Source organism: Vipera ursinii (genome assembly GCF_947247035.1).
Source record: "Vipera ursinii genome assembly, chromosome: 2".
Classification (NCBI taxonomy): domain Eukaryota; kingdom Metazoa; phylum Chordata; class Lepidosauria; order Squamata; family Viperidae; genus Vipera; species Vipera ursinii.
The window spans coordinates 53,151,718-53,170,046 of NC_139513.1; the positions used below are offsets into that span (position 1 = coordinate 53,151,718).

The window sequence follows — 18,329 nt, forward strand, 5'->3', positions numbered from 1 at the left end:
TCAAGCATACATTTGTCCTTTCAATGCTGTACAATCATTCCTATGGTCATTTCCAAAGTCTTTTAAAGCTTTTTTTCTTCTTTTGATTTTTACATCACATTATCATGATTACACATAGAAACATATTATTTGTTTAATAAAGCATAGAATTACTGTATTCTTACGTGTATAAGATGCTATTTTTTCTTGCAAACACCCTGTTCAAAAATCAGATGCATCGTATACAAGTGCAGTGTCTTATACACGGAAAAATAATGGTAACCTCCGCAGCCCAGGGCATGCCTGTGTGGGTTGCCATGCTGCCTGGTGCAGGTGTCAGCCCCCTATGGGCTTGCCACTAACAGGAGGGATGAAGGGGGCAAGATCGTTGGCTGGCTGAACTTCTGGATTTGCTGGCTCAGCTGTTCTACATGCCACTGAACAGCTGATCAGCGCAGAGAAACTCACATGCCAGAGTGTCTTATACAAGGATGCGTCTTATAGATGGAAAAATACGGTATTCTGCAAAGAATGCTAATAGAATAAATGTTGTTGAAAATAGTGTATAATATGGACTTCTACGTTAAAGTTTCATTTAAAAGAGATGCTGACACATTCAAGTGTCTGTTCTCACATTTAACAGAAATTTGATATCTCTGTCTACTGAAACAAACATTTCCTCCAATCTGTTTGTCACCTTGTTTTGATATCTGATTTACAAAGATACGAAAATGTTCTAGCTTCTAAGTTCTTACCACTCATAAATGTTCAAACTCATAATTGAAATACTAAAGGCCAAAGAGATTCCCCTACTTGCTCGGTTTTGTGAATATTCCATCTAATAGCGATCACTCTGTTTTTGAGAAATGCTCAGGTACGGAAATAGCTATTTATGGGGTACAATTCTATTATTTTAGTGCTAAATCTATGGTCAGAATTGTTGAAAAACACAAAATAAAAGGCAATACCCTGACTTCAGCAAAAATCCACACAAATCCTTTTACTAAGAGAATGCTATACAAATGCTCACCTCCTCAAAAGCAATTTGGGATGGTTCTTGCTCTCCAAATTCTTTTCAATCAGATCTGAGAGAAGCTGTTTCAGCACTCCAGTGGCATATTCCATCTCACCCTGTAGAGCTGTCATAATTAAAGAGGCCACATTACCCCTGTCACGCATGGAGAAGCTACGTTGGGCCTCCAAGGTTCGAATAAAGGTTAACAGGAAGTGCTTTTTGTTCAAGAGCTGTCCAAACAGCGTCAAAGACTTCTCCACATTGGCCTGGACCTGAGGAAGAGAAAATATGGTTGCAATTACCTCAGAGTATTTTACAAAGAGATTAGGAAAGTCAGGTACAGAATCAGGTGCAACATTGGGCATGGAACAGACAGAATCCTGGGGTTTAGCCAACAAATAAATCCCTTTTTAATGTTTATTTCTAATTATATGTGAATATGTCTTCTCTTTGTAGGAGTTTCATTCCAAACCTCATAATTTAGTGCATAAAACAAGAATATGAAATCCTTTAAATCCTTTGCAGCTATGTCTTCCCAGTACTCAGTGAATCCCATTTTTTTCAAATACTATTTAAGAAATTCACGCCGTGTACATATAACACTTTCTCCCTTAATGTTGTTAATTCATTAAAAGCAGCTTATTCTAGAAATTCACTTTGAACAGATATTCTCAAAGACTGCATACATGAAATATATGTAATTTACAATTTTACTTGTAAGATTTATTTCAAATTTTCCCCAAATTTTGAGACCATGAATCAACTTATCTTGTTTGCATATAATACTGGAATAGCACTCTCTTTTGTCTGTTTATTGCTCAGTCCACTGAGCCTGGGCATTTGTTCATCGACAAAACACAAACATTCAGGAAAGTATCAGTAAAAATGAGCCTTGGTGGAGCAGTGGGCTAATGCCTCCTTAAGTAACACCAGCTGCCTGTAATTAGTGCAGGTTCGAGTCCCACCAGGCTCAAAGTTGACTCAGCCTTCCATCCTTCCGAGGTAGGTAAAATGAGGACCCAGATTGTTGGGGGCAATTAAGCTGACTTTGTAATAATGCCGCTTGGGGTGTGTGTGAAAGCCCTAATAAGCAGGCATATACATAGAATGAAGGCTACTGCTAAGCTTGTAAGCCGCCCTGAGTCTTCGGAGAAGGGCAGGATTTAAATGGAATTTTAAAAAAAAAGAGTGCCGGAAAACATCAGAATTCGTTTCTCTCCTGTTTTTTCAATACATTTGTGCACTTGTGTGCGTACAAAATGTGAATAATAAAAACAGGCAAGCCAGGGCTGGTACGTCCATGGATATCAGTTTGGAGATGGTTAAATTCAGAAGTTTTCTCTACTGTTTCCATCTTTTTCTCCTATTGCTCCAAATCTGATTCAAATTCTAGTCCATCCATTCACTAAACAATATTGAAAGAAAATGATAGGCTCACAATTCTCTTGTCTTAACTCTTATTGTATCAAATTTATTGAAACAAATGAAGCTACAGTCATACCGATCTGAGCCTATGGGACTGAAGTAGCAAAATTCAATAGCAGAGGGAAGACTGATCCAGATAAGCAGTTTATGAAGGCTGTATCGGTGGTTCCCATGTAATGACAGCAATTGTGCCAGCAATTCCATCATTAAGCAGTCGTTAAGTGAAACATCATGTGACCATACCTGTCTTATGACATTGTTTTGACTGCAAATACTAAGAGAATCATCTGTGGTCATTAAGTGTCACATCAGATGATTGGGACTTGTGTGTTACTGTCAACTTCCCAGCTTCCCTCTGACTTGGTTGGAAGCTGTCTGTGAAGGTCGCAAATTACATGACTGTGGGACACTGCAACTGTCATAAATGTGCGCTGGTTGCCAGGCACCCAAATTTCAATTATGTAACTATATGAGGATGCTTTAATTATCATAAGTTCAAGGACTAGCCATAAACCTACTTCTTCAGTGCTGTCATGAGTTGAATGGCTGCTAAACACGACAATTGTATCTATATTTGGTTTTCTACATAGATCAATTCAAGGAAGGGTCTGAGTTCAGCCATAGACCAATTTATTATTAAAATACTATATTTTCATAGGCATTGCAGATTCCTTGCAGTGTAATCAGTGTATAAACAGAGGCATAGAATCAAGATCACATGAAGTATTAGTATCGCTTATAAAACCCTAGAAGTACCCTAGTAAGACCCACACCTGGAACACTGCAGCCAATTATGGTCACCATATCACAAAAAAAGACGTTGAGAGTTTGGAAAAAATTCAGAGAAGAGCAACTAAGATGATCAAAGGCCTGGAGACTAAAACATATGAAGAACGGATGCGGGACATGGGTTTGGCTAGTCTAAAGAAAAGAAGAAATACAATAGCAGTATTCCAGTATTTGAGGGACTGCCACAAAGAAGAGGGGGTTGTGTTATTCACTAGAGCATCAAAGGGAAGGATGAGAAACAATGGTTGGAAACTGATCAAAGAGAGAAGCAACCTGGAATTAAGGAGAAACTTCCTGACAGTGAGGACAATCAACCAGTGGAACAGCTTACTCCCAGAAATTGCGGGGGCTCTGCCACTGGAGGTTTTTAAGAAGAGACTAGACAATCACCTGTCTATACTATAGGTTCTCCTGCTTGAGCAGGGGGCTGGATTAGAAGAACTCCAAGGTCCCTTCTCTATTCTATTCTATTCTATTCTATTCTATTCTATTCTATTCTATTCTATTCTATTCTATTCTATTCTATTCTATATTTTGCTAGGACCACAGAAAATTTAGAATTTATTAATGATATCTTATCAACATCAGCATATTTGTCACAGTAAATTTAAAGCTAGGAACATACAGAAAAAATTAACTACTTTATAAAAAATGATAACTCTTCTTTTAACATTTACAATACATTATTTGCAGTGTACAATTTTCAAGAAACTACATGATTTTTTTTAATCCCTTACCTTTTATACTTACATTCCATCAATTTTAACATTTTATTCAACAAGAATCCTGTCTCCATCCCTAAACGGGAATTGCCAAAACATTTGATTTGACCTGGGACTAATTGCCAGATTCCTCCTGGCTAAATCTGAGCATAGCAAACAACCCTAAGGAAATTTTGATCTTTTGCACTTTCTGCATATGGTTGTAAATGTTACCGTCTGTCCCTGAGATTTAGCAATGGAATTGGGTCATATGGTCCATCTAACCATGAAACAGAAAATAAATTACTAAATATGACCAGGACATCTGATCTATAGGGACTCAAACAGAGAAATATTTCTATTTAGCTACAGTTGTGCTCTACCTGGTGCCTCATTTCCATGCTTACACTCAGGAAACATCTGAACAGAGGCAGGAAGACCTTGTAACATTTGAGGCTGCTGACACACTGTTCAATCTCCCATATTTTTCCAGGCAAACAGATAACTAAAACTAAACACCTTCAAGGCAAAAGCCCACCTTCCTCTTGTAAACTAAGTATTTCAGGCAAAGGTTTTTCATTTCATTATTCTGAAAAGAGCTTTATTCTGATGGAAAAATATGAATAATAAATGAAAATTAAATAGATTTATGTCTCACGTTTCATTAATACAGCTCTTGTGGCTATCAAAAGCACAGGGCAAGTACTGTATATATCCTGAATAGTATATAGAATGTGGATTACACATTTGTACTGGTATTTCTTAAAAATAAGTTTGCACATATGAAAATATTATCTTCGATCAAGATGATTCACCAGCCATTACCAACGGTTATTACTGACAACCAATTGCTTGCAATTGAGGATAGAGATTTGCTTAATGGTAACGAAAATTGCATGAAAATGTAAGGTCCAATTGGCAATAGTTTGATAATTTGAGGACAATTCAAATATTTAAAAAAAAATAGGATTTCAGATTGGACAAAGCAGTTGTACTTCTAGGGAATTTTCAGCAAGTCCTTCCTCTGCATTTACCTTAAGAAGTGAGATTCAGAACCCAAATAAAGGATACTTGCAAGACAATCTCTTCTTCTGAATGTCCAACTTGCTCCTCAGGATCTAAACTCTCCTAGGGATGAGTATTAGATTCAGACCAAGCCTGACTCCTGTCCCAAATAGGACACACTTCAGAGATTCTGCTCTCTACAGGTCTCTGAGTTCAAAGCTGAGCCAAAAAAAGTGACTGAAGAAGTGGAAAGTAATATCGTTTGGGAGTTGGTGGTCACTGTTATTGGCTTCTGAAATCCACTCCATTTATCCAGAAAAAAAAATTGTTTTTCTGCGATGTCTACTAATGTCACATCTTATAATACTGTATTCCCCAAGTCTCATTCTCTTGCATCTGAATTATAAATTATCTTGATTTTTATTGTGCCCTATGTTACTAATTAGATACATCATTTCCCTTTGGCCATTCTCCCTGCCTTTTGTCCTGGCTAGCATTCCCTGGTTTTCATGTACTTGATCTACTTGGTCAGAAACTGTTAAATTGCTGCTAGTGCTAGGGGGGGAAAGACTCCAATTCATGACACAAAACAACAGTAGTTATTTTTGTCCTCTGTGACATGTTCATAATAATTTGAATTTACATTTATCAATTATAGCGGGAACCCGCTGCAAAATTGTTTTAATATCATTAACACAAAGCAAAAGGGTGGGAGATTCTCTCTATGCATACAGTCCTACAAAAGCAGCTGTTTTCAACAACATAGTTGCTACAGAAAGGAACCCATTACACAGGGTACTAACCCACCCATATGTTGCCCGTGTTTGTGTGTGTCCATGTGCTTGTGTGTGTATGCGTGTAAATAAGCATATTTATTTAGATTAAACTAATTCTGTCTCCACAATGTTTATACCGTGTTCTTGAGGCACTTCAAGGCAGGACCATTTTTATTCCCTAATCCTTCTAAACCACAGTTGGGAAATGTGAGATGGTCCTGGAATAATAGAAAAGAAAAATGTCCTTATAGATGCCCTTCCCCCCCCCACACACACACATTCTGTCTTTGATCCTTTACAGAAGAGAAGGAAAAGAAGGAACAACATTGCTGATTTCATCCTAGCAGCTTTGGCTATTGTAGATGGGGAAACAGTTGCAAAGAACTGAAATAGACAATACAGTCCAGATCTATTCTAGGGTTATAAAGTGGGTTGCATTTTACCTAAGGATAAAATGCAAAACACAAAACCTTGTGTGGTCACTATAAAGGGGGAATTGTGAAACTGTCAAATCATCTTCTGGGACTGAACTGGTATGCCAGTGGAGACCCAAGATCTGAAGAGAAGGATAAGGTAAGATTTTCCATCAGCAGTGAAGCAAACCCCCCACAAATTCTGTAGAATTTTATTGCTAGAAATTGGAAGATTCCCCTCCCCCCAATTATTTTGCAATTTGGGGTTCATCATTGCTGAGTTAGAGATTAACCACCTTAACTGCTAAATACAACAACACAGGAGCCTACAATTCTGAAACCAATTCAGGATTAATATGTCTCCAACTGATTTTTTTTTAAATCCCATTTATATCCTGCCCTTCTCCGAAGACTCAGGGCGGCTTACAATCTAAAGCACAAATCAATGTGGTTAGCAATAGCCTTCATTCTATATACTGCTTATTAGGGCTTTCGCCCCCCCCCCACCCACAAGCGGCATTATTACAAAGTCAGCTTATTGCCCCCAACAATCTGGGTCCTCATTTTACCTACCTCGGAAGGATGGAAGGCTGAGTCAACCTTGAGCCTGGTGGGACTCGAACCTGCACTAATTGCAGGCAGCTGGTGTTACTTAAGGAGGCATTAGCCCACTGCTCCACCAAGGCTCCATCAGCCAGCACAACGAAGGCTAGAAGTCAAACCCCAATACTCTTATGACCATACTGACTGATGCTTGCCATGGCCATGCTTTGAGGAATAAGTAACACAGCTAATGTTTTTTTTCCAGGCACAATCATGAAAATATAAGACATGGACTGAATCAAGGTCATATTTGGGAGTGAGGGAAAATAAATGCTCTCCTGTTTCTGTCTGGAGAAAAAAGACTGAGAATATATGCAAAATTAGCTGATTCTCAGTGATAGCAATAAGAGGGAAGTGAAACAAAAAATATTCATTTGATTAGATGCTGCATGAAGAGAAAACATGGGCTAGCTGGACTGAAGGGCAGGTTGGGTTCAGAGAAGTAGCTCCCTTGAATGCTTTAAAAGCCACTGGACCATAATTCTATCTCTCTAAGATCATTACCTGGAGAAAACCAATTCTGGATTATTTAGTGACAGTCTGCTTGAAATACAAGGCAAAAGGCATTGTGTCTGAGGTGTTGCAAGCCAAACTGACTGACCTGGTTGCTTCTATGAGGCATCTGAATTAGCCCCAATTCCTTGTTTTAATTAGGGGTGTATGTGGAGGAAGGAAGGAAGGAAGGAAGGAAGGAAGGAAGGAAGGAAGGAAGGAAGGAAGGAAGGAAGGAAGGAAGGAAGGAAGGAAGAACACAGGAGAACAAACCCATCAGGACAAGATTCAGCAGTCCATCTGCATTTAAAAGACAAAGGCCCCTCTTTTAAAGACAGCAAAGTCCACATTTCAGACAGAGAGGACCGCTGGTTTGAAAGAGGGGTCAAAGAGGCCATCTAAATCACAGTTGAACAGCCCTCTCTCAAAAGAGGGGGAGGGATACAACATCAACTATTTCCTGTCTACAACACAGTCCTTTTAGCAATTCCAAGAAGCTCCACACCCATTTACACCACTCAGGAGGACACAGATAAAGCTCCAAGTGACCTCAAGGACTCTATAAAAGAATGCAAATGACCAGCAGCCTGCAAGGAATATAAATCCTTCCATTCCCCATCATCTATCAGAGCTGAAGAAGCTTCTTGGATGAGAAGCAAAACGTCTTTAAAGAAAAACAACAAAGTCTAGTTGCCTCTTGAAAAATCACCTCTGAGGGAAGGAAGGAAGGAAATTCTTTTCCTCATCAACTGTTTCTCCATTCCATTCAAATTATCTCCAAATAGGCTTCTTTCGGAGGTTCTACATATAACAAATGAATAAAGAAACACGAGTATGAGGGCTGTATTTTGACCTGAGTTGCTCCTAATTGTGATATCAAGATGCAGAATGGTGTTCTATTCATGGCAGATATAATAGGTGACTTTATGCAAAACCACTTTCTCAACTTTTCACTAATCAAAATACAATAACGGCCTTTGCTTGCTTCATGAAATGAAAGGAGGATCACACAGCATGATCTTTTTTGGGTGGTGTACTCAGCTTCCCAAAACTCACAACAGCTGATAAGGTCTAAAATTTTCCTTGTCCTAAACAAGTTGTTTATAACAAGCATAGCAGAGTGGTGGTGCTGTATTAGTAGAAGCAGTAGCACAAAACATCTGTTCTCAACAGGCTTGGCTAGTTATCAACAGCTCTGAAAGCAATGAAACGACACACATTCTCTCCATTTCTTTCCTCCGCCCACACTGTCACTCTTTTTTAATGGGTACGTGCTCATTAACAGAAGCAAATGAGCAGTAAGGTATGATGGCTTTAAATGGTCATAGAGGAAATAAAACAGCAACTTAAACCCACAAGAGGAGTTGTACTTACAGTGCAAAAAATTAGATGGGGGGGTGCGCATCATGCACAAGAAGTTAGGAAGGGAAAAGAGCGAGAGAACACATATTCCTTCCTTGACATTTGCAGTAACAAGCATTATTATTTTCTAGTTAAGACATATGAACAAAAACTTGTCATATTGATTTTAAGAATTGTTGATGTTATATTTGACATAGTAAAAGGAAATCCTACTTGTTTTGTTCCATGAGAAAAAAAAATTCAAAATTGACAGTTGAGTATCTTTATTAGGGCCAAAGAAAATAATACAAACAAGTTTTGGAATCTCTATTATACTTTGTTGGACATATAAAAGAGAGGGGAAGATGTTTTCAGAATTATATATATCACATTTCACATTTTGTGAGATGGGTGGTCATATACATATGATGAATGTATAAATAAAGTGACAGGAAACTTATTAGACCTGCTAATTGGGTCAGAATGTTATTCATGCTGCCATAAAGGCTCTCCTCCAGCTCTGAGAATATAAGAACATTTGTATTTGTATGAATCATGCTGGGTTTTTTTTCTTGCAATTTAATTTTTTTTCAAATTCTACAATACATAGCATAACTGGGGAAGGATTGTATCCTAATCCATTTACTCATTATGATTTGTATTTTAGAGTTCTGCTAGATCAAATCTATGAACTATTTTCTTGTATAAGACACTGTTCTATACTTTACTGTACAGCAATCTGAATTATCCTTATTTTTCTTGAGAATAGCCTGAACAATTCAAATAAATGAAAATGCAACTTATTTGGCTATAGAGTTTTGGATAGAGGGAACATGCTGAATTGACTGGAATAAAGAATTGTGCATAAAGAAAGTTCTGTTAACGTGGATATTACTACCCAGTGCCTCCTGTTTGGTATTGTTTGCATGTTATAGTTCCGTGTTTTTTTTTCATTTGCAGGTTATCTTTGTACTGGAAAGTTAAAATCCCTGTCTTCTGGTTGATGTGTGCCCTTTCTTGCTCTCTTTTCCCTCACAATAATTAAGGAGGTAATAACAGTCAAAGTGTGATCACAACAATATCACTGCCAAGAGTTGAAAGATAGATGGGCCAAAAAAACATCCTCCATCTATCTTTCAGATAGGATAAAAAGCTAAACTCCTGATTCAGGAATGAATGAATCTGGAATACCTGTGACATAAAAAGAGTTATCTCCAGAACAAGATTTTTTCTGGAACACCCCCATGATAGATTGTGTTCAGACCTTTGCCACTGTTTTATTGCAATGGTCTGCCTCTATCAAGTGTACATAGTAGAATCTCATAGATCATGAAATTAAGCTTTTTGGCTATTTTTGCTTCCTTAAAGACATAATGGCTCACAAAAGATTTTATAGCTGTACTATGCTTCAAGACAATGGCATAAATTTTTTTTGAGACTCTAGAAAAAGTACAGAGAAGAGCAACAAAGATGTTTAGGGGACTGGAGGCTAAAGGATATGAAGAACAGTTGCAGGAATTGGGTATGTCTAGTTTAATGAAGGATGAGGGGTGACATGATAGCAGTGTTCCAATACCTCAGGGGCTGCCACAAAGAAGAGGGAGTCAAGCTATTTTCCAAAGCACCTGAGGGCAGGACAAGAAGCAATGGATGGAAATTAATAAAGGAGAGAAGCAACCTAGAACTAAGGAGAAATTTCCTGACAGTTAGAACAATAAACCAGTGGAACAACCTATCTTCAGAAGCTGTGAATGCTCCAACACTGGAAGTTTTTAAGAAGAGACTGGACAGCCATTTGTCTGAAATGGTATAGAGTTTCTTGCCTGACCAGAAGGTTGGCCTAGATGCCCTTCAAGGTCCCTTCCAACTTTATTATTACTATTACTATTACTATTACTATTATTATTATTATTAGTAGTAGTAGTAGTGTTAGCTGCAAAGTCATGTCCGACCCATCGCGACCCCATGGACAACATTCCTGCAGGTCTTCCTGTCCTCTACCATCTTCTGGAGTCCATTTAAGCTCACGCCTACTGCTTCAGTGACTCCATCCAGCCACCTCATTCTCTGTCGTCCCCTTCTTCTCTTGCCCTCAACCTTTCCCAGCATTAGGCTCTTCTCCAGTGAGTCCTTCCTTCTCATTAGGTGGCCAAAGTATTTGAGTTTCAACTTCAGGATCTGGCCTTCTAAAGAGCAGTCAGGGTTGATCTCCTCTAGGACTGACTGGTTTGATCACCTTGCAGTCCAAGGGACTCATAGGAGTCTTCTCCAGCACCATAGTTCAAAGGCCTCAATTCTTTGGCACTCAGCCTTTCTTATGGTCCAAATTTCACTGCCATACATTGCAACTGGGAAGACCATAGCCTTGACTATACGGACTTTTTTGACAGGGTGATGTCTCTGCTTTTTAGTGTGCTGTCTAGATTTGCCATTGCTTTCCTCGCCAGGAGCAAGCGTCTTTTAATTTCTTGAGTAGTAGTAGTATTACTCTATTTCCATACCTGAGATCAGGATTTTTCTGCATGTTTAAATTTAGAAAAAAAATATTATTTGCTCAGAAAAAATTGGCCAATTCAGTCAAATCCGTAAGCAAATGTACTTACTTCTCAATACTTGCAATGGCCATGCTTTATTTTTAAAACAATGCCTGAATTCTTGATTTGGTTAATAAATAATGATGTAATCAGTATGAACAGAGAAATAAAAGGCATTACTGAAAGCAGTGAGTACAATCGTCATAAACTACTCTTAAAAATTAAGGTTATTTGCAAGATTTTTTAAAAAGTAATCTCCACAACCAGAAGACAGATCACTTTCTTTTTTTAAACAAAATCTGTAAGCATTACACAAACCATGTATTTGTTCTTACATTCCATCTGAAATTCTGTGCACAAAAAGTAGATTTTGTCTTAATACTGTCTTCCCTGATGTGGTGCCCTTTCAATTTTCTAGACTTCAGCTACTGTAATTCTCAAACAAGATAAGAGAAATCCATTCAAATTATTTGGAAAAAAAATCTAAAGCAGTAACCATTAAGTACCATTGTGGGAACTTAAGCAGAAGTTGACCACAGGCAGAAGATAAGAACAATGCTTTCCTAAATCATCTTACCAACTCTTCAAGAAGGTAGTTTAGAGTAGCAATGGGAAACTTCACTTAACCTGCTATTTGCTGGAAAACTAACTCAGTTACAAGTGGAAGTATCCACAGATATCTTCTTTCTCTTGCTGACTGCTCATTTTTCAGACAGTGTAAAAAGAAACATAGGGTCAGCTATCCTAGACCTAATCCTGACCAACACTAAGAAATGATGGATAGATCAAAAGTGTCAATCCCTGAAAGAAAGCAACCATGTCCAGATGGAGTACAAGGTAACTAGGGGATGTGGAGAAGGCAGTCAGGTGTCATGAACATCAGGAAAAGAGATTTTAAAGAACTCAAAAAAAGTTGGGCACCATAGCTTGAAATCCAAAAAAGTCAAAGCAGTACAAGTCTATGGAGATTCTCAGTCATCCAGATCATGGTGGTCCCAAAGCTACTCCCAAAAGGCAGCTGGACTTTCTTTATTTTTTCCTTGAAGATGTTTCACTTCTCATCCGAGAAGCTTCTTCAGTTCTGACTGAATGATGGAGAATGGAAGGAATATAATAATGCAGGAATATAAATCCTCCATTCCCCACCATTCAGTCAGAACTAAAGAAGCTTCTTGGATGACAAGCAAAACACCTTCAAGGAAAAACAAAGGAAGTCCAGTTGTCTTTTGAAAAAGCAGCTTTGGGTCAAAGAGGTAAAGGGAATCCAGAAAAAAGACACAATAGGACATTGACAAATAAGATCCCCGAAAAGGAAAAAAAAATTAAGAACTGGATATAAATGAACAGAAAACTGTCCAACAAGATTAAAAAACAAAAAGGAGATGTTTAGGAAAAGGAAATGGGGCTGTTAACTAAAGACAATGAAAAACTGATAGCTCAAAATTGAAGAATGGAACCATTATTTTTCTATTTCATTCAAGCTAAGAGGTCAGAATGAGATAGGGCTTAGGAGGAATGGAAACCATGATCGGAAGGAAAGTTTAGAGTATGTTCATAAGAAAGCTACTGGTCTTTTACATGGGGAAGGTGATGGAGTAATAAAGGAAATTAGGAAGAATGCATAACTGTGTAACAGTTCTGTGTAAGAGTGAAAAGTATATTAAGAACTCATCTTGAAGAAACTTAAAACTTCAGAATCATTTGAATTATATTTCTAGGTGACAAATGAACTGGCAGGAGTGATAAAACATGTTACTGTAATTTTTTTTAAAAAAATATGGAACGCTTCACGAATTTGCGTGTCATCCTTGCGCAGGGGCCATGCTAATCTTCTCTGTATCGTTCCAATTTTAGTATATGTGCTGCCGAAGCGAGCACACTGTAATCTTCACAAACTCCTACAAACTGGTAAGGTGCCAGAAGGTTGGGGAAAGACCAACTTGGTATCAGAGAAGGTCTAGAGCAGGGGTATCAAACTCAATTTCATTGAGGGCCGCATCAGCATTGTGGTTGCCCTCGGGGGGGGGAGTGTGTGGACAGGGCATTCATGTCAAGGGTACCTATGGGGGCCTGGGCAGGAGTGGGACAGATCTGAGGGTCTCTGGCAGAAGGAGATGGGACTGGGGCAAGTGCCAAGGCATGGTCCACTGGAGGAGCCTCACTGTTCCTCTCAGGCCATGTGGGGGGGGGGGCTGGTCGGTGGCACGGAGGTCAAATGCCCAGCCCAGCCCTCAAGCAACCAAGGCTGAGGAGACCTGGCTTTGTATCCAAAGCTTCCTTAGCAATAGGATGGGAGACACCCCCCCAGGATAGGCCACGAGGAAGGGGCAAGGGGATGGTGCAAGGGCAGCAGGGAAGAACTAAGGCAGGACTTCCCTCAGACCCATCCTTCCCTTCCTCCCTTCCTCCCTTCTCTCAGAGGTGCTTTTTCAAGAGGCAACTAGATTTTCTTGTTTTTCTTTCAAGACGTTTTGCTTCTCATCCAAGAAGCTTCTTCAGCTATGACTGGATGATGGGGAATGGAAGGATTTATATTCCTTGCAGGTCTTCCTTCCTTCCTTCCTTCCTTCCTTCCTTCCTTCCTTCCTTCCTTCCTTCCTTCCTTCCTTCCTTCCTTCCTTTCTTTCCTAAGAGTGGTGGGGAAATATTTGAGATGAGGGAGGGAGAAAAACAGGCAAGAAACGCAGCTGGGGAAGTGTCATTTTTCGTGAGGAATGAAGAAATGCATCATCGCCTGGAAGTGGCCAGCACATAGCCCTTGCCTACTTCACATATCCGGCTTGGTGGGCTCTGGGGGAGTCGTGAGAGTCAATGTTACCTGTGCAATGCTGCCCAGCCCCCAGCCTGCCCAGTTCTGGCAGGCAGCGGAGTGCTCTCCTCACAGTGCTGAGAGGCTAAGCCAGGTGGCATGAATCTGAGGAGAAGTGCAATGCTGCCCAGCCCCTAGCTTGCCTGAAGCAGGCAGGGCCATGTGCTGGCCACTTCCAGGCAATGGTGCATTTCTTCATTCCTCACAAATGGTGATACCTCCCCAGCACGTGCCCAGTAGGCGGGGCCGATGCAGCAGGGGCTGCTCTCTCGCTGTTGCCAGATGGCCTTGTGGAGCTAAGACAGAATGCATTTCAGCATAGATGGACACCACGAAATTGTACATTGGCTCCTGGCCGGCCTGGGCCAGGGCCAAGGCAGTGGGGGCCGTTCCCTCACTGTTTCCAGGATGGGTTCGCGGGCCACATGAAACCACTTCGCAGGCTGGATCCGGCCCCTGGGCCTTGTGTTTGACATGTCTAGGCTAGAGGGAGGAGCAGACCCTTTACGAGCAAGCCCTTAAAACAGACTATCAAGTACTGTGTCTGCGAGTTTTTAGAAAATAATGCTACCATTATTAGAAGCCAGCATGAGATTGTCAACAAGTCATTTCAGATTAAATTTATCTTTTTTTAATGACAGAGTGATTACTAATAAAGAGCACTGTGAACAAGGATTCTCACTATATTCTTCTGGACAAGACAGATAAATGTATATTTAACAGTGCTATACTTTGGTGGATTTTCAACTGGTTGAAGAATCACAGACGAAAAATCACACTTAAATGGATTTGTATTGTTCTAGAGGGAAATACAAAGTAGGAATTTCCCAGGGTGCTCTGCTTGGCCCCATACTATGCAACAATTTACAAATGCTCTAAAGAATCCAACAATTTATGCTTATTCAGTTTTAAGGTTGAATATTAGAAGAAATTCCCTTGCAATAAAAGCTGTTTAGCAGTCAAACAATCTACCTAAAACATTTAAAGACACCTTGTAATTCAAGGGGATGGGTGATCTCCTGTCAAAAATTATTTAGTGGACTCCTAAACTGAACAGGAATTGGACTCCATGACCTATGCAATCCCTTCCAACTTTTGCCTACATTTGGATACAGAGTATGTTTGTGGGTGCATGTGTGTGTTTGTACACAGTGACAGGTATGCTGGACAAATACAGATATGCACTGATGTCAAAGATACTTTTTATTAAAAAATAAAAGTTGGTTTTCAAACCAGAGGAACAATGTGCAAAGCAGGGTGGAAAGTCTGCATGTAATATGATAAATATTGATCAGAGATGCATTGATTGTGCTTGACTGTATGTATACTGAAAAGCATCAGTTCTCTGTAATTAATAACTCCATTGTTTCCTAGATCTGATTACCTCTAAATGTGCTATATTCCAAAAGCCAAATCAAATCTGAGAGGTCAGCAGTGAGGGGATGATAAGGGCATCCTTCAATCCTCCTATGCAGAGGAACCTTGCTCTTGATAGGAAAATGCGATGCAGTTTGTACTAAATTAAGGGAACACCATAAAGGCTGGGAAAAAGAGAGTAATGGGTTGGGTGAAACAGGGAATTAGGAGTTTGAGGATGTCAGGGAAATGTGCTAGAAACTAGTCCTGTCCCGAACAAATCCAACTGAGTCAGCCAAGTGCTGCAGTACAGGACAGTAGCAATGACACAAGGATAAACAACGACACAGGTAGTTCTTGACTTAAGACTACAATTGGGCTCAGAATTTCTACTGCTAAGCAAAACAGTTTTTAAGTGAGTTACACCCAATTTTATGACCTTTTCTGCCATGGTTATTAAGTTAAATTACTATAGTTAAGTGAATCATGTGGCCGGTAATCAAATCTGGCTTCTCCCATTGTCTTTGCTTGCCAGAAGCTGACCTGGGAAGGTTGCAAACAGCGATCATGTGACCCCAGGATGTGGCAACTGTCATAAATACATGCCAGTTGCCAAGGTCAGAATTTTAATCATGTGACTGTGGGGATCCTGTGATGGCCGTAGGTGTGAGGACCCGTCATGTCACTTTTTTTTACTGCCACTGTAACTTCAAATGGTCACTAAATAAATGTATGTACAGTAAACCAAGGACTACCTGTATTAATGTCAGTTATGACACAAAGCTTTTTTCTGAGTAGCACGTGGAAATGTATCCTATGGAAGCATCTCAACACTTTTATGAAGAACCAAATAGCTGAATGAGAGTTTCTCTCTCTGATCCTGCATTTGGCTTCCCACCAATGGGGAGACAGATGCATCTGAGAAGTACATCAGCAGAACATTCATAAAAGCAATTGTTCTTATTTGCATGCTCATGTTCAGAGCAAATGGTTTTCACCACACCAAGCCTGCTCAATATTATATTGAGTCATAATGACCAATAGTGACTAATGACCTATTCTTTTATAGATTTTGCATAATATCCTTGCAAGGATGACAAGGCTCATCTCATTTCATGGGAACAAACTCCTTAATTTAGCAAAATATTGAGTGAACAATTTGCTTCTGTTTGTTCTGGATTTCCCACCACTCTTTGTCATAGAATGATCCTCGGTTCAACTGTTATAAATTAACAGACTGTCAGTAACTAGCATTGTCAAGGAAAGGTACTATATATAGTACTATAATATATGTTTTCAGTTTAAATGGAAACTTAAGAAGCCAGAGCCAATAAATACAAGCAATCTATCATAATTTCTCTAACAGCCATTCTGGACCAAACAAATACTAAGAACTATAAAAAAATACAAAGATAATCATGGTGAGATTTCCCTTTCCCAAAAGCTCAGCATTTTATATCCTTCTTTGAAATTATGGACATTTCCCAATCAATTTGTCCCCATTTATAGAGCACAGTGTATACTAGCCTATGCTTGGAGCTGGCAATCTGACTGCATTTGTCTGGAGCTGGCAACTTTAAGACAAAGGCACTTTATGACTCCATTATCAAGGACATATAACTATCTTAACCTAGAAAGGTAGCTGATGTAAACTTTTATATGGGTAGAGGATTAAATAAATAATTCAAAGCAGACAACAGGTAGATCTGGATTGTCATGTGAATATGCTTAGGACTTTTCTACCTTGTTTGTTAAAACTCTGGCCCTAGAGGAAATCTTACTTATCAAACTGAACAGAGTGTGGTCTAAATGGAGGCCTATTTTATTTTATTTTTATTTTTATTCCATTTATATCCCGCCCTTCTCCAAAGACTCAGGGCAGCTTACAAGCTTAGCAGTAGCCTTCATTCTATGTATATGCCTGCTTATTAGGGCTTTCACACCCCCCCCCAGGGGCATTATTACAAAGTCAGCTTAATTGCCCCCAACAATCTGGGTTCTCATTTTACCTACCTCGGAAGGATGGAAGGCTGAGTCAACCTTGAGCCTGGTGGGATGCGAACCTGCACTAATTGCAGGCAGCTGGTGTTACTTAAGGAGGCATTAGCCCACTGCTCCACCAAGGCCTAACCTATAACAACTGAAGCAGCAGGGGGTATTTATTTCTTTTTATTATTATTATTGCTTTTCATACTGTGAGGCATCCCCTTTAGCAAGATTTAGGAGTAGGAGGAGCCAGAATACTCAGTAACTCCCAGTAAATAATTTGCATCATTCTTTCCAGAGAAAATTAATTAGATCTATCTCAGCTGGGACTTCAGGGATAGAGCAAGTCAAAAGCAGGTAACTTTGGCAGCTGCTTATCCTGCTATCTTGGATTCTTTCCAGCTTGTAGATCTGAAGGATGTAGGCAATGCAGAGAATTATGGGTACCATGTGCTTATTCAGCTTGCCCCTACTAGTTGATTAAAATAAAATTAAAATAGGTAACAGCAGGTAGCATTGCAGCTCCAGGTGTGTCTGGATAATTATCTGGACCCTATAATAGGCAGAATACTGTACAGTACTGAAGCAGCTGTGGTACTCTTGGTAAACTATCTTCATCAAAAGCCAGATATGGAGTTGGCCTAGCCCTCTTAGATTTTTGGTACCATCAGTCATTGTATCCTATTGACCATCTCCTAGGATTGACTTTGGGAGCACATTTTGCAATATTCTAGTCTCTTTTTCTGAATTGTGTCCTGACAGTCTATAGAGAAATGTGTTTCTCAGCCTTTGAACTGGCTAGCATTAGAGAGAAAAAAGGGACAATATTATTCAGTATAGTCTGTTTAATTTGTTGCTCAAAAATTAATTGTAATGATTTTATAAAGGCAATTTTACCATTTCTGATATTGTAGAAAAACAGAGAAATTGAAATTGTATGTAATTTTTCCTTTTTAAAATTTCTTTTGAGTTTAAATTATATATTTTTTGACTAATTGTAAATGAAATTAATGTATTTTGCCTTCAATGGCTTTTTGTACAATTTTTAAGGGAAAAAATAAAAGTGATATACAAACCCTTAAAACTCTAATAGACTTAACTACTT

The 18,329-nt window shown here is 39.2% G+C and overlaps 1 protein-coding gene across 1 annotated transcript in view; it reads right to left on the bottom strand.

The window, feature by feature from the left end:
- The window catches only part of PLXNA1 (plexin A1), a 425,046-nt gene that overhangs the window by 40,215 nt on the left and 366,502 nt on the right, over positions 1-18,329 (bottom strand). Inside the window, exon 22 of the mRNA XM_083351698.1 lies at positions 1,010-1,266. Coding sequence (XP_083207824.1) covers positions 1,010-1,266 — 257 coding nt within the window. The remainder of the gene's footprint in view (positions 1-1,009; positions 1,267-18,329) is intronic.